General features: G+C 35.0%; 1 protein-coding gene across 1 annotated transcript; it reads left to right on the top strand.

The window, feature by feature from the left end:
* The first annotated feature begins 3,720 nt into the window (after positions 1 to 3,720).
* Positions 3,721 to 15,045, top strand: LOC106079103 (uncharacterized). Its single transcript, XM_013240222.2, has 6 exons — positions 3,721 to 3,876; positions 7,202 to 7,423; positions 9,532 to 9,552; positions 11,267 to 11,650; positions 12,100 to 12,157; positions 14,919 to 15,045. The coding sequence occupies exons 1-6, from the start codon at positions 3,828 to 3,830 to the stop codon at positions 14,947 to 14,949; spliced, it is 765 nt and encodes a 254-aa protein (XP_013095676.2). The 5' UTR covers positions 3,721 to 3,827; the 3' UTR covers positions 14,950 to 15,045.
* Positions 15,046 to 21,323: the final 6,278 nt, after the last annotated feature.

Genomic DNA, 21,323 nt, shown 5'->3' with positions numbered 1-21,323 from the left:
TTTATGGTAAATGGATATACTAATTAGATTAACTCTACTTTTTTCTTGTGTAGTTTAGGACCATGAATTATTTTTATAGTTTGAGGGAAAAAAAAACGAATTATCTTTATAAATAGATGTCGCTCCATTTTCTTTAAAGCTCGTATTGTCCTCAAGTGTTAGTCTTACAAAGTACATTCTCGTATAGCCTGGTATTTTTATTTTTAGTCTAGACTTTATTCATTTAATCATGAATCCGTTCTTATATAAATGAGGTACGTTGGCTGAGGGGTAAAGCGCTTGGCTGCCTGGTTCGAATCGTAGTGAAGGCTGAGATTTTTTTTTTGTTATCTTTAGGGCGCCTTTGAGTCCACCCAGCCCAAATGGGTTCCTGATATTAGTTGGGATAAAGTTAAGGTTTTTGGTTTTTGTGCTCGGAGGATTTCCAGCGTGGCGCCTCCGTGGAAACGGCTAGTAGTGGAACTAGATAGGCTAAGTACTGGTAGCGAACAAGGATACCCTGAGTGAGCTTTTTTTTTATCTTACTCGGGGTGGATATTGAATAAAAGCCAGCAACTCAGTCCAACAAGTCCGCCACACCGTTCCAAGCAGGGGGGCTTCATTAGTTAGCCGGTAAGCTGGAGTGGCGGTCCTTACATAGAATAGTGGCGGTCACAGTATAGGAATATTAGGTAAACTCCCCATGGTTAGCGCTGCCCCTGGCCACTTGTCGCGAGTGGGACCCCGAAACGAGGCTAGGTGCGCCGTGTACGTGGTACGCTCGCCCTTTCGGTCTATAGTCGTCACTGTTGGGAGGCCTCAGACAGGATAGGTGCGACAAAAACAGATTGCAAGGTCTGAAAGGGAACTTTTACTATAACAGTAATAACCAAAAGGCCTATTAGACGTATAAATAAAGGCATCAATAGTGACATGCTCTCGCAGATTTTTATGAGTATCAGGTGACGAGCCTCGCCCGGTTGAATAATTTATTGATAAAAAATATTTACTTATTTTAATTTTAGAAACATTTTTGTAATGATAAAAATTTGCCATCGGTTAAAAACTCCCAATCTGATGAGCTACATTCGTGTTCTTTTAGTTCTAAATGTCAACGTATATTGCAATTAAAATGGAAAGTCTCTTAAATCCCCAAACAAAGCACGCGTAATTATCTTCTTTTTGAAGTAACGTCTGGATTTCATAAGATAATATACAGTCTAGAAAACCGCAGCTCACGTCGAGTCGTTTACATCTTTTGCCTAAAGGTATTTCTGCAGTGTAACTTCTCAAACATTAATATTGCAATTGGTATATTCATTAATTCTTTAGTATAAAATATCAAGGGATGCAATATCTCTAAAGTAAAACATGGACTTTTTTGTACTTTTGACAAAATAAAATGATATACATCAATATTTGCCCCAAAAACGCTTCAATTTCTTTTGTTGTACTTATAACCTGAAAAAAAAAACTTGTTATATGCAACATTTAACTCATCACTATATCTGGACTTAACAATACGTTTAACTACAACAGCATAAAACCCTCGTGCTTTTTTTGCATTAGCAAAGTCTGAATGTTCCCTTTACGTACTTGAGCTAAAGTCTAGCTTTTTTTTTGCATTATTTAAATCCAAATGTTCCACAACAGAATATCTAGATTGACAACTGTACCTAAAGTTTGTATTGATAGGCGTTTGAAAAATATAAACTAGTTCTAGAGATTTAGAGAGGACAAGAGAGGTCAAGATGACCCAGGCTGCACAATGATGGACATTTGTAATTATTGCTATTCTATAGTTACTCACACAAGAGGATAACAGCCGAAAAAAAAAAGAAATACTTATTCAACAAGATAAACAGTTCCTTTTAAACTAAAAAAAACTTTTTATCGCCCCAAAGTACAGAACAAAAGATAACATTAACAATCGATAATCTCACCAAAATGTGTTTCTTAACAATTCAGCTGTTTCTTATCACTTCTAGGAAGTGTTTATTTGTAATGTTATCACAGCGACTTGAGCCTGCATTTTGTTTATTTATTTTTGTATTTCTTTCACAACCAATCTCGGATCAAGCTGAAATTTTTAACAATTATTTCTTTACCTGACAAAACCATAATCCATAAAATTAACCAATTAGTTAATTAACTGTTGGTGATTAATTATTTTGTTTGGTATTTGGGAAGAAAGAATTTGTAATTGATTTATAAGGTAATATAAATTGAATTAGTCCCCTTTATACTTTTTAGATAGTGGGGAAACTAACAAAAGATTTACCCCATTCTTTCTCCACCCCTCACCCCCTTTTTTTTCCCCAACTGATCAAGAAATATGATAGAATCATAGAGCATTGACAAAATCTAAAAGCATGAAAATGCGCTAAACAAAAGCAATTATTAAAAATATGTGTAATCGCACATATTTATTATCGTTACTCTAGATCTATTACAAATTTCATTATATGACTGTTTCAAACTAATTGATACAACTACATAACATATAGAATTTCTTTTGTATAAAATTATTTTATTTTGATAGCACCATTCACTCATACTATTTTTACATTTTTACGCATTCGCTTTACTTATAACATTATTATTTCGTTTAATTGTTTACAAACCACTCTCAGTGACTCATCGACAGTTATACGCAAACAAAAAACCCGCGGGCCACGGGTAATATATGTCTAGTTTTATATAAAATATAAACAGGAATTAATAAGATCAAGTAAGATTACTGTATCGGTCTAACCAAATAGAAATTCAGTTTGTCTACAATAGCCAACCTCACTATTTCTTTTTTATTTATTTCTATTTATTTATTTTCTAATACAAACTCTTATCTTTCTCTTATTATCTGTATTCCTACCCAAACGTGGCTTCGCGAACGGTTTAGTCCGGCCATGCCATGACGGGTGAATATAGAGTATATTACTTGTTCTCCCCCACTCCCTCTTTTTTTTTCGCACCTCGAGTTACGCGGAGTAACTCTAGTCAAACTTGAAAAAAAAAGAGTGATCTTTCCATTACTTCTTGGTGACCAGACTCTTTGAGCCATAAAGAGAATTATATATATATAGATAGCTTACTCACAATGAATGAACTCTTTTTCTCCTAATTAAGGATGCCATTGTTGATTTAACCCCATCCAACTAAACTGATTTTTGGATTTATAAATTTTGAATTGCGTTGAATAAAAACAGAATGCCATAACTTGATACAAAAGCAAAGTTACCTTTTCAAACCTTGAGCATCTGTTCTTCACAAAAAACACGCCTTAACTTTTCCCTAACTAACACCCATTAGAGCTGGGTGGAATCAGAGGCGCCCGAAGATTCCAAAATTAAAAATACCAGTCTTCACCAGGATTCGAACTCCGGTCCCCGGTTCGGAAGCCAAGCGCTTTACCGCTCAGCCACTGGGCCCTTGATATCAAACATAAAATTTTAAACACAAAAGTCATTTGAAAGTTTAATTATAACAGGAGAGTGAAATACAAATGAGCAGAACGAATAATTCTATCGGAACGAGGACAATAATTACGGATAGAAAGAGTTAATATCAATTCCTATAAACAACCATCGCTTGATGTGCTACACTCCCGTGTATTTCTAAGCGTCAACGTATTGCCTTGAAACACTTTGACTAATAATGAAGTAAAGAGATATCTAAATTATGTGTATATATCCAAGAAAGTGCATACGCCTTTGAGCTGATCGCGATATTCGACTACAAATCCACGTCTTCGATAAATGACCTGTCATGAGAATGCTACTTAAACGAGCCCCGTGTCTGACACCACACATGTTTAATTAATCCACCACAGTAGAAATCACACGTACAACATGATAGCCCGAAGTCTGCTACTTCTGATTCCGCTCACCATGTATTTGGGTAAGTTTTTATTTTGTGATGTACACAAAATGCATTAATAAAAAACTTGGAAAAAATATCTTTGAAACTAACTAGAATGACCTGTCAGTTATAGAATACATTACTTGATGAACTTTCACTGCATATATCAATATTCCCTCTACTTGACACAATGATGAATATACTACTACACCCGATGTATCAGTCGACACGTTAAATCTAGTAATGCCCCTTGTCATTTTTTTAAAGAATTAGGATTAGGCAGATCTTATAAAATAAGATGGCAATATGAAATAACCAATGATGAAGTGCTGCAGACTCCTTGTCTGGCTTGGCTACGTTCATAGAATGCCACCAGGTCGACTTCTACGGGACATTTTGTATGATGATCTAACGCAGCGGTTCTCAATCTTTTATGCTCGGCGACCCCTTTTTACAATCTCCCACTCTGCCGCGACCCCCCCCCCCGCACACACACACACCTATAGAAGAATGGACGAAACAATCAATTTTTTCGATGGTCTTTGGCGACCCCTGGCAAATCATCAATCGACCCCCAAAGGGGTCGCGACCCACAGGTTGAGAACCCCTGATCTAACGGAAGGCAGGAGAGACACTGGTCGACCACTTTTAAGGTATACTGATATATGCAAACACATAAAGATCTTCGAAATCGACACTAGCAGTTGAAAAAAAGTGGAAATGGGTAGATCCACATGGAAGTGTGAATATCAAAGAAGGGTCCCAGATTGCTGATGCGTTACACAACAGGAGTAAAAAGTAAGTAGCATGCCATTACAACGGCGCCTGGTGATTACAGATGCTAAACCTGTGAGCGCAACTGTGTATCAAGCATTGATCTCTTTAGTCAGATAGAAAGTTCCAAAGAAGATGCATCATCTCTAGAGAAGTACATTGCCACAGATTTTGAAATTTTGTTTTATAACCTCTCTTGCTACATTTGACTGTTTATTATCGCTATAATTTTAACTATTGGTAAATTTGTTCGAATGACCTTTGACGTGTGCACCGAATAAAGGCCTTCTATAAGGTGTATGACAAAAGTGATCTTACTTGTCCTCCATTTGGCCGTCAGCCCACTATTAACTTCAATACTAAAATATAACTAAAAACAGTGTTAACATCTAAAGATTTATTACACTAAATGACAATGTATTTTGAAATGATACTCACACAGTAAATAGGCATTGCACCGGTGCTCGGCTCCGGCTCCTGCTCCAGCATAATATTTGGCCAAATTTCAGGGCCTGATAGTCAAAAGTGTTAATTTAGATCTAGGTTAACTGTCATCATTAAACAAACAACAACAATTAGTGTCATGGCGGAGAACGACACTTTATTCTCTTGAACGATTGCAACTTTGCGTACAATATAAGCAAAAAGTAAACTATAGCTGTCATTAAAAGTTCGAAAGTTTTTTAACTTTATTAATAACATAGGCAGGGAATAGAAGTATGAGGCTGAGAGAGTGTCTATATATTCATTTTATTAGAAGCTGACTTGTCTATATATTCATTTTATTAGAAGCTGACTTGTCTATATATTCATTTTATTGGAAACTGACTTGTCTATATATTCATTTTATTAGAAGTTGACTTGTCTATATATTCATTTTATTAGAAGCTGACTTGTCTATATATTCATTTTATTAGAAGCTGACTTGTCTATATATTCATTTTATTAGAAGCTGACTTGTCTATATATTCATTTTATTAGAAGCTGACTTGTCTATATATTCATTTTATTAGAAGCTGACTTGTCTATATATTCATTTTATTAGAAGCTGACTTGTCTATACATTCATTTTATTAGAAGCTGACTTGTCTATATATTCATTTTATTAGAAGCTGACTTGTCTATATATTCATTTTATTGGAAACTGACTTGTCTATATATTCATTTTATTAGAAGCTGACTTGTCTATATATTCATTTTATTAGAAGCTGACTTGTCTATATATTCATTTTATTGGAAACTGACTTGTCTATATATTCATTTTATTAGAAGCTGACTTGTCTATATATTCATTTTATTAGAAGCTGACCAGACAAGTAATATTAATTTTATGGGAGGAAACACTCTCTTTTTCTCAAAGGCACTGATTAGCAATAATGCCCGAACCAGAAAATTTTGTATTAGTCTATTTAGCAATCGAATAAAAAAAATGCAGCGTGTATGTTTTATAATTAAATTTTAGTTCTTTAATTATTCTGTCGTTCGAACTACCTAAAATTACAAAAAAAAAGCTTTTTAAAGGATAAACCTATTTATTGTGCATAAAGATGGAATATAATTTAAAATAACAATTAATAAGTGGTGTTTCATGTTATACTCTTGAACTGCGCGATAATACTTATATAATAAACAATTAACTAAAATGATTTTTTTTCGTGGAAAACCTTATTTGTTAAGTCTTTGAATGATAGATGATCTTTTAAGAAACATCTGATAGGTCAGGTTTATATTTAATTTCACCTATACCTATCCCTTAGTCTGTTGAACCGTCTGGGTACTAAGCAAGATCTGTCAACGATCTTTATCCATTCCTCTCTGTCTTTAGCCTATGATAGAATTTCATTCACTGACAGGCCTTTCCAATATTTGATGTTGTCGTACCATCGCTTTCTATGTCTTCCTCATTATCTTTATCCTGGTACTGTTCCCTGACGAAAGGTCTTGGCAAACCCTGAGGATTTTGTGATGTGGCCATTGAGTTGGATTTTAGTTGTTGTTGTTTTTTTACTGTGGTTACCAGATTATCGTGCGGTCAAATAGCTGCATTAATCCTGTTTCTAATCTTTCATTCGTAACGCCGTCTTCGTGAGTGCCACTTAGTATTTAAGTGTATCTTCATAACTTTCAGTTCATTGAATACATATGAATATTAACAATGCAATAATAATAATAAAATTAATAAATATCTATATTCTGTGGCATAAGTCTGTAGACGAAATAACAACACAAGAGTATCGACAATACTATCGACACAATTAGGTCTCTTCTTTTTGTATCGATGGATACAGTGTTTTAGTTGTTGATAGTTTTTAGTTCAAAGTTTCTGATATTTTTTTCTAAAAAAATTGATACCTGGCTTTTTACCTGGGTGAGTAAACCACTTTGGGGGCTACACAAGCTGTCTTTCTAGCCTTTTGTTTTTGGAAGATTGACAAGAAAACAGGGATTATAATTCATGTTTTGATCAATGGTTCCCAACAGCCTGCGCTGATGTTGTGTCCGGTGCATATAAATGTGTTTTTATTACAATTAAAAAAAACTGTTTGAGAACATTAATATAACAGTAGTATTTACCTTCATCTATCATTAGTCTGTAAGACAGAGGGTTGCGGAAGAGGAGATTGGAAAGTTTTGGAGAAGTATTGGCTAGAAGAAGAATTGACACAAATGACGGATATGAAAATGCCTTCGGAAGCAGTCGATGAATTTCTAAAATTAATATATAGCAAACCACAATATCGTCAGCTGCAAGACGAAATAGATCAATTCAGGAGTATAATGGAGAAAGAACTGGCGAAAAAACTGGCGAAACGTAAGATACTATTGAAGTCATTAATTCTTTTTATTCCCTATTAAATCATTAAATACTACCAGTTTCTCTGAGGTAAAACAAAATGTTTGAATGAAAATGTGCATGAACATGATTTGCTATTTAAATATAGATTTGTTATGTGATATGCACATTTTGCAAAAAAAAAAATGGATACAGCAGTTTTTTGTTTTTTTTTATGTTAGAAACGGATGAGTATTCGTGCGAAGGCTCAGCCAGGTTTGACTTTTCGCTAAATAGAGACGCTTTATCTTCCAGAATAGGTTGCCATATTATCTTTGTTTTTCCATTTCAGTTTTTCTAAAATTATGAGACAGTGGTATGGCGGTGTCAAAAATGGTAGCGGAATTTTCTTTTTTTTTTTATCAATGAACAGGGTTATTCCGTTTTTGTCAAAATAGGCCTATCCTAGCACAGTACATGATTAGTAGACTCAAGAAACTCTTCTGGGGAGTATTTATATAAGGAGGAGAATCGTTATCGATCACATTGTAAAAAATGATTTTATTTTATTCTCTGGCACTGCCAGGGTCGAGCTTTGCTATAAAGAAACAAAATTCCTTGAAGTCTCCTGAAAAGTGTCCACTGCTATACTGCCTTCTAGGAGATATCGAGGGTTTTGTTAGGGCTTCGAATGTGTCTTTGAGTTCAGTTGTCACTATTTTGTCTGTTGTTATAACAACAAGGTTATATTGTTATTTTAGATAACTTCCGTAGTCACCAGATATCTAAGATAAATTATCGTATTTGTCAATTTCAGTTTTTTATATAGTGTTTTGCGGTGTCGACAACTGTTGCAATTTTTTCTTTTGATCAGTAAAAAAAATTATTAAATCTGGTCGGTTGAAATTCAACTTCTTCTAAATAAAAATAGGTCTATCTTTGTTTAAAAAAATAGTTCACACATATTACTTTTATTATGACCAATTTCGCCCATACAGGGGGCTGAGGGCTTTGCACTGGGATTTTGTGCCTTTTCATGTGGCTGGTGAGACCTGTGTGAGCCCGGAATGTTCAGCCTCACATTGTGCTGGATATTTCTGCTGGAGCTAGTGTCATTGGCATTGCTTATTATTTTTCTGACGCTTTTCTTTTGTCAGCGCTCTTCCCTCGCCCTCTGCTGCTTTAGACAGTGTCATAGAATGCACTGGCCTTGGCGTTACGCAAGTCAATTGCATTATCGATCTTTCTGTTTCTGGATAGTGTGCTGCCAAGATAGGTGAATCTGTCCAATGCATTCATTTCCTGTCCATTTATCTAAATTCTTGGATCCGAGTTGGCTTCCCTTGGAGCGGGAAAGTATAAGACTATAGTCTTTTTCTGTGTTTATAGTGAGGCTGAAGTCTGAGCACTGATGATGAACTGCAGATCATTTTCAGTACAGGCATTTAGGGCACCGGCGTCAGCAAATAACAAGTCCCTGATTTCTGCTGTTTTTGTTTTAGATTTTGCTTTAAAGCACCTCGGACTGGGGCGACTATTTGAATAGGCGACTATTTTTTTTAATGAGAGGTGTTCCTTTCTAATCTAGCTGTTAGTCAAGGCCAAGTACGATCTATTATTTTATTAACTTGAATGTGTTGATCTAACAAGCCAGCGTTAAACAACCTGCCATTATGTATTTTATTGACTCAACTACGTACCCGCAATTAAGTCAATAACATCGTGTTTTATAATGTGCCTTTTATAGTTTGTTTATATTGTTATAGCTATATTAACAAGCAAAATTTACCAATTAGATAATTAATTACTGGTGATTCATTATTTTGTTCAATAACAAAAATGGAAACTAATTTTTCAGTTTTCACATATCTGGCTAATTGGTTGGGTTTAGTCCCCTTAAATAATTGTTCACGCTATTTCCCTTTCAAGCATTCTCCGATGATCTTAATACAGTAATGATTTAATAGTAAGAAATTGGGTATAACTGGGTTACTTAGTCACTTAACTATTGGTAATTTATTACTTGTTTGATATCGAATAAGGGAAATAACTTGTAAATTATTGGTAGTTACAGTTTTAAGGATGTAGTTCTTCCCCTTTTTTAAAAAAAAATTTTATATATATTTTGCTTGTTTTTTTTTGTCTAGAAAAACGAAGGAAAAGAGAAGGTATGTATTCTATAATTCAAGAAGGTATGTTGTAAATAAGCTAATGTCAACTAACTACTGCATCTATAATATAATACATAACGTAAGTTGAAAGTATGTATGTATATATTTCCCGGACAGAAATAAAAACCGTTGGACCTATCTTGATAAAACTTTGCATAAAGGTTCCTTCCTTGGATACTCACTGGAACAGAAACAGATGTAAAGTAGTCATAAAACAATCTTAAAACCCTCAAAAAAAAAAAAAAAAGATTGCCCCAACTTTATGAAAGTTTCACTATTTCATGGATTGAGATCATATAGCCATGTTTACATGAGACGAAACCAAAAGGTCACGCATGCTTAAGCATGCGCAGAAAGAAAGTCTTGAGAAGACTAGTTCTACTATTCGCAAAGATAGTGTTGTTTTTTTATTTAACATATGAACATTTATAGTATATGGTTCATTCATTTAATTAATTGTACAAATAAAACTTTAAATTTGTGTTTCAATTTTGTTTTACATAAATTCATTGTGTATTGCTGCGAAATGTGAATTAAGCCGTCTCGACATACGTTCCAATAGCTCAAGACTGTGTGGTGAAAGAAAATGTATTTTACACATGAATCTAAGTTAAATCTAGATCTAAAACATTAGTTGAGGCCTACAAGCAAACGTTTTTATAACAAAAATGGATTTATGTCAATTGGCTATTTTAATGGCACCATTCATACTATTTTTACATTCACGCATTTGTTTTATTTATAACATTATTAATTTGTTTAATTGTTTCTTATACACTTTTCAGAGACACGAGCCGCGGGTAATAAACGGCTCGTAAATTTAGTTGTCTAAAAGGCATCCTAAAAATCACAAAATCACAATTCCTTCTTGATTTAAACACGAGACATTTCGTTTCAGAGCCTAATCGCCATTCTCCATTTGGAAACATTTCAGTTCAGAGGCCAATCTCCATTTGGAAACATTTCAGTTCAGAGGCTAATAACTTTTTGGAAAAAATTTAGAGATTTGACGAAAAAGTGAACAGTGTCAATGACATTTCAATAGACTTTAAAACTTCCAACTAAACTGTTACAAAGAGAAGAGCTTTCAAAAGTGATTGTGCAGCGCTATAATGTGCTACAATGTACATGACAATGAACATATTCCTTATGTGGAAAACAAAACCTGTCAACATTTCATGTCTTTAGCATCCCTAAGCATTACTATAATATAACAAAAACAGTGTTCTCACACGACACAAAACGATCTTCTAACGATAATTATTACAATCTAACTGGACACTTTTTTAAAATATACTTTATTCAACTTAAGATTACGTTTAAGTAACTGCAGTGGTGTCACTAGGGTCGGTGTCACTGGGTGCGGTTAGAGTAAATTAAATATGCATACTAAAAAAAAAGATAACAATTGAACACATGTGCTTCCCATGAACACGCTTCTTGTATATAGTATGTTCTAGTGAATAGTGAAATAGTTTCTGAAGTTTTCTATAATATATGTGAAACCTTTCTCTAAGCTATCGCCAAGTTTATCTTCATCTACGCCTATTCTGCTACGTCATTCGTCTGTCTGACTACGTCACTACTTTAAAAAAAAACACTACACGATATATTTATCTACCAAATTTACTATACTCTCTAAATAAATTAGGTCACTACATTGTCTATTGTTGTTTCATGGTGTAACATTTTGTTTTCTTGTTCCACTTAGGAATGTTTAGAGACTTCAAGCACACTTACACCGAGATGCACAAGGACATGACAAAGTTCATTCTAAAGCTTCTGAGGAGGCTGAAAAGAAGCGGCCCAGCTGAGGCGAAAAATCTCAAGCCCATCGTTCTCATCCTACCGCCTAATGGCGCTTTCTTCGATATCAAGCATACGAGCTTGGTTCTGGAGTTGTGGGAGAAGACGGTCGTCGCCCTGAAGCTTGTGCTCGAGAGCATTGATAGATACGTGACGAAAAAGCATCTGGTATGGTTTGAAGAACAAAAGGGAAAGTTTGAGAGGTGGATTTACGTAGTAAACGGCTATGCAGAGTTGCTGAGAAAAAAAACGACTTTTAAGGATGAATTCGCAACCGCGCCTCCAATAGGTACGTAAGTTGGGGAAAAGAAAAGGCGTTTGGTCGTTGTGCTTGTCACATGACATCCTCGATAACCAAGGGAAAAACAAATGAACTTAAAAATGTCTGCCCTATAGACCAAAGTTTTTAAAAGAAGAACTTGTTCGCTTAGTGAAATGCCGTTCATGGTTATATATAATTTAAGACGCCGTTTATCTTTAACTTGGTAACGTTTAGAAATGAAGACACAAAAATAAGCGAAAAAGAAACGAGGCTACAAAGACAGTTTGTGTGGAAACAAAAATATATATATATATATATACCTGCTTTTTGCACCCGATGTGCAGACGAGAAAATTGTTGTAAGATTATACAAAGAATTGAAAATATCAGACATTGATTGTTTCACATTTCATTAAAATGTATAGAGATGTTCATATGATCTTTTTGACATGTATGTCTTTGTTGTTTTTTATGTAGAAATAGACATATCTAACAGAGGAACTGCTGATTTACAATTAACAAGAAAATTGAAAAAGTAAGAAATAGATTCATATGTAATGAATATCTACAACATTTTCTTTGTGCCTGTGTATATATCTCTATATCTGTGTGTGTGTGAAGAAAGAGACTAGTGCGAGAAGGAAAAGAGAAAAGAAGAAAGATAAAAGAGAGATAGGTCTATATTCTAGTGAGAGCGAGAAAGAGAGAGAGAGAGAGAGAATCAGGAGAGAGGCCTTTAAATGTGTTAAGATCTTGCCCTGCATCGTAAATGCTGCCCTATGGTCATGGATCAAATTTTTAGCTTTTTAGCTTAGATACGCATGACAGAAATGAAAGTTATCTATTGGCATTTTAAGTATGTTTTTCTTCAAAGATCTTTTTAAGTATTTTATTTTTTAAAAGAGGAGGCGCGGTAGCTGAGCGGTAAAACGCTAGGCCTTCGAACTAAGGTCCGGGTGAACTGGTGAAGACTGGGATTTTAAATTCTTGGATCTTCGGGTACCTCTGATTTCACCCAGCTCTTATGGTTACTTAACATTAGTTGGGGAAAAGTAAAGACGGTTGGTCATTGTTCTGGCCACATGACACCCTCTTTAACCGTAGACCACAAAAAAACGCATGAACTTTACATTATCTGCCCTATAGACCGCAAGGTCTGGAAGGGGAACTTTACTTTTATATATGAAAAGATTTTTCGGCCACAAGTGTGTTTATTGACGGGACTATATTATACTGTTTCAGTTGTAGACTGTAATATTACACTGACAAGTGTTCTTCTGCTTCAGTGTTTTTAGCGGCAATTAGATCAATCAGATACTCATTATAAGACATCAGTTAGGCCAGGTTCACATCTACCTTCAAATTCACTTTCACCTATTCCTTGGTCTGCTCTACCTTTGGGGCACCACACATGATCTGTCAAACTACTTCTCTGTCATTTGCCTTTGATAGAATTTCATTATTATATTCTTTCTAAAAATATTTAAACCTGCCTTTTTACCTGCCTGGGTGGACCACTTCGAGGTCCGATTTTGAGTTTGTGTTTCCCTACAGATTGTCTTTCTAACCTTGTTTAAAGGATGTCTCACGTTCTGAAAGCCAATAAGACATGACATTTCTTGATTGTCATCTAATAGATGTTTGCTACAGAACTAGCAGACCACATATTTAGATTTCTAAAGAACAAATAGACAACTGGTTTCGATTTCTACAGAACTAACAGAACACTATTTTAGATTCCTACAGTACTAATAAACCACTAGTTTACGCTCCTACAGCACTAGTAAACCACTAGTTAAGATTTCTAAAGAACAATTAGAGCACTGGTTTACATGTCTAAAGAACTAATAGACCACTAGTTTAGATATTTAAATAGCTATTAGACAAATGATTTAGATTTCTAACGAACTAAAAGAACACTAGTTTCTGCAGAACTAAAATACCACAAGTTTAGATTTCTAAAGAACTAATAGACCAGTAGTTAATATGTTTAATAACGAATAGACAACTGGTCGGTTTTAGGCCACTGTAATATTTGCGGTCGCAGTGGGCCCCGCGCTTTTATAGGCCCCGCGCTAATTCTATGTCATTATTATACATACGAAAATTTCCTGAAAATGTCCTGCATTTATTAAAATCTCCTGAAAACTCATAAAAACCTCTAGTCAAAATTATTATTTGTGGGTGTCATTTATTACGAAAAAAAGCCAATTCTACGTATGATTAAAAAAAGGTATTGTAAGCTTTCATGTAATAAAATGTAATGATCGGATAAATTTTCACCTAAACCGAAAGTTCCAATACCTTATTTACTTTTATAGTCACTGGCATATAAATATGCCATAGGTTGCATAGCTCGTAAAGAAATGTTAATATGATCGCAATTTTGTACTTAGTAAAGAATGAATAAAATGCAAAGTCGAATTTTTAAAAATACAAAATCTTTATTTTCACTTATTATCCTTATCCCAGACTAGGCCACGCGTAATCAGTTTCGCATAATGCCCCGCAATGTTTAGAACCGGCCCTGCTAACAGACCACTAGTTTAGATTTCTAAAGAAAAAGTAGACCACTAGTTTACATTTCTAAAGAACTAATGTACCACTAGTTTACATTTCTAAAGAACTAATGTACCACTAGTTTACATTTCTGAAGAAAAAATAGACCACTAGTTTACATTTATAAAGAACTAATATATCACTAGTTTAGATTTTCAAATTTGCATTATGATGTGAGTATATAACGCATTTATGTTATGATGTGTGTATAAAGCATTTATGTTATGGTGTGTGTGTATAAAGCATTTATGTTATGGCGTGTGTGTATAAAGCATTTATGTTATGGTGTGTGTATAAAGCATTTACGTTATGATGTGTGTGTATAAAGCATTTATGTTATGGTGTGTGTATAAAGCATTTATGTTATGATGTGTGTGTATAAAGCATTTATGTTATGGTGTGTGTATAAAGCATTTATGTTATGATGTGTGTGTATAAAGCATTTATGTTATGATGTGTGTGTATAAAGCATTTATGTCATGGTGTGTGTATGAAGCATTTGTGTGTATAAAGCATTTATGTTGTGATGTGTGTGTAAAAAGCAACTAGGTTTTGATCCTGGGTATAAAGCGACAATGTTATGTGTGTGTATAAATTACGTACGTAAATGTAAATGTTTTAGAGTCTCTAATTTTGTGGTGATTTTGATTTGAAGTACAAATATTTTCACTACTCATTTGAAAATTATACATTACATTCCTCGTAATGTTTTTCTCTCTCTTTTTTTTTTCTTTCAGAAAAATAGATGTCATCATCAAGGAATCTTAGACAATGATGATTCAAGAGAAGCGCGTAATTTGTTAAATAGTTACATTGCCGCTTTGTAATAGATGTCTGACAATAAATAAATCAAAGTTAGTTTTATCCGCACTTCTAGTTGCACATAATAGAAACGAAATTTTGGTCTGGGAGTTTGTGATGTGAATATTTGTTTTTTGTGCTTTTAACACATGTTCGCAGATATAACCCGCGGGTTATGTTCTTTTTGCATATAGATGTCAAATTTGTGGGGTAAACAAAGGTTCGGGGTATAGTAAATGTTACTCCTAAAGATGAAATAACGAAAAAACCATGAAAATAACTTTGGGTCTTAATTTCACCATTAGCTTGATTTGTGGTTGTAAAATGTACATTGCAAAGTTTTATGAACACTTTATTATAAATCCTAAGAAAACAATGAGCTCAATACAATGTCTGATACGCAATCGTAGTGCCCAGCTATGCTGCTGCAGCAAATCTTTTTCCACCATCACCAGATAAATAGGTCAAAGACTTCCGTCGAAACAACAAACCACAGATACTACCGTGGACTCAATTTCAGAAGCGTGTTGCGCTCTGTGTATCGCTTGTTGAAACAAAAAAAAGTGGAAAACGAGTGCGTCTCGAGTCATGGACGTCTGATGAGCAACAATTTTCTGTACCATTAGTGTTTAATCCACGAAAGTGGAGTGAGGCTTTAGACATTTTTTTTTACCCACCCGCAGATTTTAATGGCTTAGCCGTTTACCAGTCTAAACCCCCTCCTGCAAAGCTCTACACCAGAAGAGCGTGGGATGCTGCCAGGAAAGTTGGGTCCCTCGCAAATTTAGCCCTTTCCAGAAAACCCCGAGAGCAAGGAGGTGAACCTTCTCCAGCTGGCAGGCACAGTCCAATTTATGTACCGGTATGGCAAGTTACGCTTTGCACATATGAAGTATATATGATAGAGGGTTATACAATTTTAACTTTCCTCTTTTTTTGTGTGTAACTTGTGCGGTGTTTACGCGTTTGCGGTTTATACGCGTAAATGGGGCATATGTGTGAATATACGGTATATAAATATTTATGTCTGTTTTTATTTAAAGTCAAAATGTACAAAAGTTTACTTTTTTAACCTTGTTACAATGCTGCAAGGAAACACTTCATAGACCAACTTAGGCGCCAACTTGCCTTAGCTGACATAGAAGAGAGCACCTGGTTGCATGCTGCCTCAGAACGAGACAGCTGGAGGTCACTCGCAAAGGCCGCAGGGTACACATCTGAGACCAAAAGAAAATTCGATGCCGAGGACAGACGCAGACGGCGAAAAGAAAATCTAAATTGAACAAATGCTGACAACGGTTATGCTTGCCTTGGTGTGGCAAAATATATGGGTCTCAGCTGGGGCTGCACATTAATCGTTGGACTTGAAGACAAGTCTTATTTATTATTACAATGCCGCTATTCGACTCATCCCTGGTGCTGCTATTCATGTATGTCTAATAAATCTATATATCACTTTTGTTTCAGCACCTAGCTTCAACTCTATGTTTAATATATGTATGTATCACATTTGTTTCAGCACCCAGCTTCAACTCTATGTTTAATATATGTATGTATCACATTTGTTTCAGCACCTAGCTTCAACTCTATGTTTAATATATGTATGTATCACATTTGTTTCAGCACCTAGCTTCAACTCTATGTTTAATATATGTATGTATCACATTTGTTTCAGCACCTAGCTTCAACTCTATGTTTAATATATGTATGTATCACATTTCTTTCAGCACCTAGCTTCAACTCTATGTCTAATATGTATCACATTTGTTTCAGCACCTAGCTTCAACTCTATGTTTAATATATGTATGTATCACATTTCTTTCAGCACCTAGCTTCAACTCTATGTCTAATATATGTATGTATCACATTTGTTTCAGCACCTAGCTTCAACTCTATGTCTAATATATGTATGTATCACATTTGTTTCAGCACCTAGCTTCAACTCTATGTTTAATATATGTATGTATCACATTTCTTTCAGCACCTAGCTTCAACTCTATGTCTAATATGTATCACATTTGTTTCAGCACCTAGCTTCAACTCTATGTTTAATATATGTATGTATCACATTTCTTTCAGCACCTAGCTTCAACTCTATGTCTAATATATGTATGTATCACATTTGTTTCAGCACCTAGCTTCAACTCTATGTCTAATATATGTATGTATCACATTTGTTTCAGCACCTAGCTTCAACTCTATGTCTAATATGTATCACATTTGTTTCAGCACCTAGCTTCAACTCTATGTCTAATATGTATCACATTTGTTTCAGCACCTAGCTTCAACTCTATGTCTAATATATGTATGTATCACATTTGTTTCAGCACCTAGCTTCAACTCTATGTCTAATATGTATCACATTTGTTTCAGCACCTAGCTTCAACTCTATGTTTAATATATGTATCTATCACATTTGTTTCAGCACCTAGCTTCAACTCTATGTCTAATATGTATCACATTTGTTTCAGCACCTAGCTTCAACTCTATGTTTAATATATGTATGTATCACATTTGTTTCAGCACCTAGCTTCAACTCTATGTTTACCTTCACAGCTTAATTGCTCATACCCACTGAAGCTTCTTTATGTAATGTGTTTATGTTGTCCACTTGTCTTTGTGAGAGATACACAATTAGATAGAGCCATTGTTTGTCTAACACATGCCTAACGGCTGTCTGTGTCGGCTCTATTGAAGTTGTTAGTGAATGGATGCTGCGAGGGGGGGGGGTGAGCTAGCTATGGCATGTCATCTTTGACCACTAGGATGGTTATTTGCATACGGGCGAAGTGACTCTAGACCAGAAGAGTGTTTGTTTTGGACATTTCGATGGTCTAGAGGTTAAGTTCGCTTTGTTATCGCTGGGCGCTGGTGTCGTTTCCAGAGTCACAGGTTCGAGCCTAGGCCGGCGCAGTCCCTTATTTTCGTAGCATTTTAATTCACTACTTTCTCTCTTAAAAACGTAGTCCCTGGTGCTGCTATCCATTTATGTTTAATATATGTATGGAAAACTCGAGTTTAACAATTATAATTTTTCAAAGTATAAAACGAAATAAATTCAAATTTGGCGTACTAAATATTTTTCTTGAACAGACTACGTGCCACCGGATATTTCCGCACGCATTCAAGAGTTCCATAAATGAATGTTCAGGAACATTTTGCGCATCGTCTAAACAGGGCCGGATTTAAGGATTTAAGGAAGAGCAAAAGGGCGTACAGCCCCGGGACCTCCTTCACAAAAAAGAAATAAAAATGAATTTCTATTGGGTAGATGATGTGTTTTATGCGGCCCGTGGACACCTAAAGAAATCTGGTGTGCCCATACATTAAACATATAAAAATGCAAATATATTATATTACAAATAAATAATTGTAAATATCAATAGAAATTATTGAAACTTTTGGTTCTTATCACTTACAATGAAGAGGCTAAAGAAACATTGTCTCTAAATGTTAGTCTAAAAAGTAAACGAAGATTATTCTAAAAGCAATATTTCAAAACATTCAGTCAAAAGAGATTAACAACAGTTTGTATTCAATGCTATGAAGAACTGTGTTGAAAGTGTTGAGTTTGCATATACAAGATGTTAAGGGTAATAACTGATGCAGTCCGTAGTTGACACATAATATAAATGATCATATGTTTGACATAAGGCCACTTTCGGCATAAGCAAGCCATGCATCCACCCCTGGCCCATGATTGCTGGGGTCCTCGCACAGAGTGCGTATTTCATTACTTTAGAGAAGAAATAGCGAAATTTGTCCTCAATGATATTGTTGAAGTAAACTAGGTTTTTAATGAATTGCATCATTTTAGTTTTTTTCCTTTTTTTATTTTTATTTTTGGGGCCACCAAATTCACCTTGCCTAGGGCCCCAAATTCTCCAAAGCCGGCCCTGTCTGGCAGTTCCGAATACTTGAAGGTTTGGAAACAAAACATTTCGATGCTCGGTAACACAGTAGTATCCGCTAGCCTAGCATAAGAAGAATATGGGATCTTAAGGAAGAAATTGTTTGGTTCCATGAAGGACACTGACTGTGACTTTGTTACTAATATTTCTAATGAAGATTGGAAGACAAACTTCATGCTTATCACTGGAAACACCGAAATGTATAGCTTGCGCCTGAAATATTTGTGCATGTTAAATCATTTTATACAAAGCTATTCCATTTCTTGAGGCTAGTAAGTGAAAACAGGTTTTGTTATTTTCATTAGCAGAAAGGCAAAACTATTTCTAGTGAAAGGATCGTGGAATTTGAAAGCAATTCCTAAGACGTCAAGAACTTGGAACCAGTTTTCAATACCCCCAGCTCACCATTTAATGCAGAAGCCGATTCAGCTTCTGATGACAAACCACCTAGCAAATTATGACCTGAAAGAGAAGTTCCAGTTAATTTTTTCGCGGGAGCTTCATGGGGGCCAGAAGCTGTATATCCACACTTTAAAAACTTAACATTATTTGGAACTACATTCATAAAGCTTTTCAAGTGTTAGAACAGGTCGATGCTGATTGACTGTATAAGACAGAGGTCACAAGAAAAAAACAACTAGTAAGCTAGTTTAACGTTTCTGGAACATTATGCAAAAGAGTAAATAGTTATATACTTCATAATAAGTACTACTGAACATTTGTGATGTGGTGAAATGCCATAGTATGTTAGAATGTAAACAGACAATAGCAAAATAAAAAAAAAATGATTCGTAAAATTAGTTTCAAGAAATTTCTAACTCTTGTTGTAATTCCCAAATTGGGGGTGCAAAAATAAAATCTATATTTATGCGGCCCTCCAATCCCCAATTGTTTTTAATGCGGCCCTCAGTAGAAAAAAGGTTGCCCACCCCTGCAGTATACTTGTATACTTAAGGGTATTCCATTGGATTTATTGAGGCATAACATGTACTTCTTGATGGCTGGGATTGCCAGTGTACTGTTATTTTATATATTGTGTAATAAATAAATATTTTCTGCTATGCATGAACTTATTCAATTCGTAACTGTTATTAGCTGTTGTGTCATAGTTATTGACATACCAGGTACAAAATAATGCTAGAGCTCAAGCAGTATTAATACATTTTTAATCGCACCAATAGTACATACTAATACACAATAAACCAATACAAAGGTAACTTACAGACATGTAATGTGAAAGTGGTTCAGATTCTTTGCATGTTTTCTGTACACTGTCTACGCTGCTGAGTCATAGAGGAATGTAGGGAGGATGACAGCTCGATAGATCCCTACGAAGGCGCCCCCCCCCCCAAGACGCGAGGCCTGGGTCGGTATCCCCACTTGCCACCTACTAGGGACGCTGCTGTTTGAGTGCCTCTATACCGTGTGGTTGCAATTGAAGTCACGTAGACATTCAGCTCGAATACGATTTTGTATCGCAAACTTAATTTTTATAGTGGAATCTAGTATTTAAACGGGGAAATAAATTATTTACACAATGAAACTTTTGGATTGCGTTTGGTAACTAAGTTCGTAAACTATTGACACACTAGTTACCTAATTAAATTATACAATGATTCTGCGCATGTTATCCTAGTAGTGTTAGGTCATACTATTTTCCTGGTAGTGTATCAGTACAAAAGTTTAGATTAGTGTATTGTGTAGCAGGGTTTGCAAGTCTTTTATGTTATCATACAGGTGTTGCCACAGCTATCTATTATAGAAGAGACTACCCAACTCTATATTTTCTTCTTAAGTAGTAGTAGGACCATGAAATGTTATTTATAGTTTGAAGAAAAAATAAACGCATTATCTTTTTAAATAGATGTCCCTTCAATTTTAAGAGTTCATATTGTCCTCAAGTGTTAGTTCTTACAATGTACATTATCGTATAGCCTGGTAATTTTATTTTTAGTCTAGACTTTATACACTTTAGAATGAATCCGTTCTTATATAAATGAGGTTCGTTGGCTGAGGGGTAAAGCGCTTGGCTGCCTGGTTCGAATCGTAGTGAAGGCTAGGATGGGATTTTTATTTTTTTTTATTTGTATTGATATGCGTTTGAAAAATATAGACTTGTTCTAGGGATATAGAGAGGGCAAAAGATGTTAAGATGACCCAGGCTGCACAATGATGGACATTTGTAATTATTGCTATTCTATAGTTACTCACACAAGAGGATAACAGCCGAAAAAAAAAAGGAAATATTTATTCAACAAGATAAACAGTTCCTTTTAAACTAAAAAAAAACTTTTCATTGCCCCAAGGTACAGAACAAAAGATAACATCAACAATCAATAATCTCACCAAAATGTGTTACTTAACAACCCAGCTGTTTCTCATCACTTCTAGGAAGTGTTTATGTGTAATGTTATCACAGCGACTTGAGTC

Source organism: Biomphalaria glabrata, chromosome 1 (assembly GCF_947242115.1).
Source record: "Biomphalaria glabrata chromosome 1, xgBioGlab47.1, whole genome shotgun sequence".
Lineage (NCBI taxonomy): Eukaryota > Metazoa > Mollusca > Gastropoda > Planorbidae > Biomphalaria > Biomphalaria glabrata.
The sequence above is the reverse complement of the archived record's forward strand: the minus strand, read 5'-3'. Positions and strand labels throughout refer to the sequence as shown.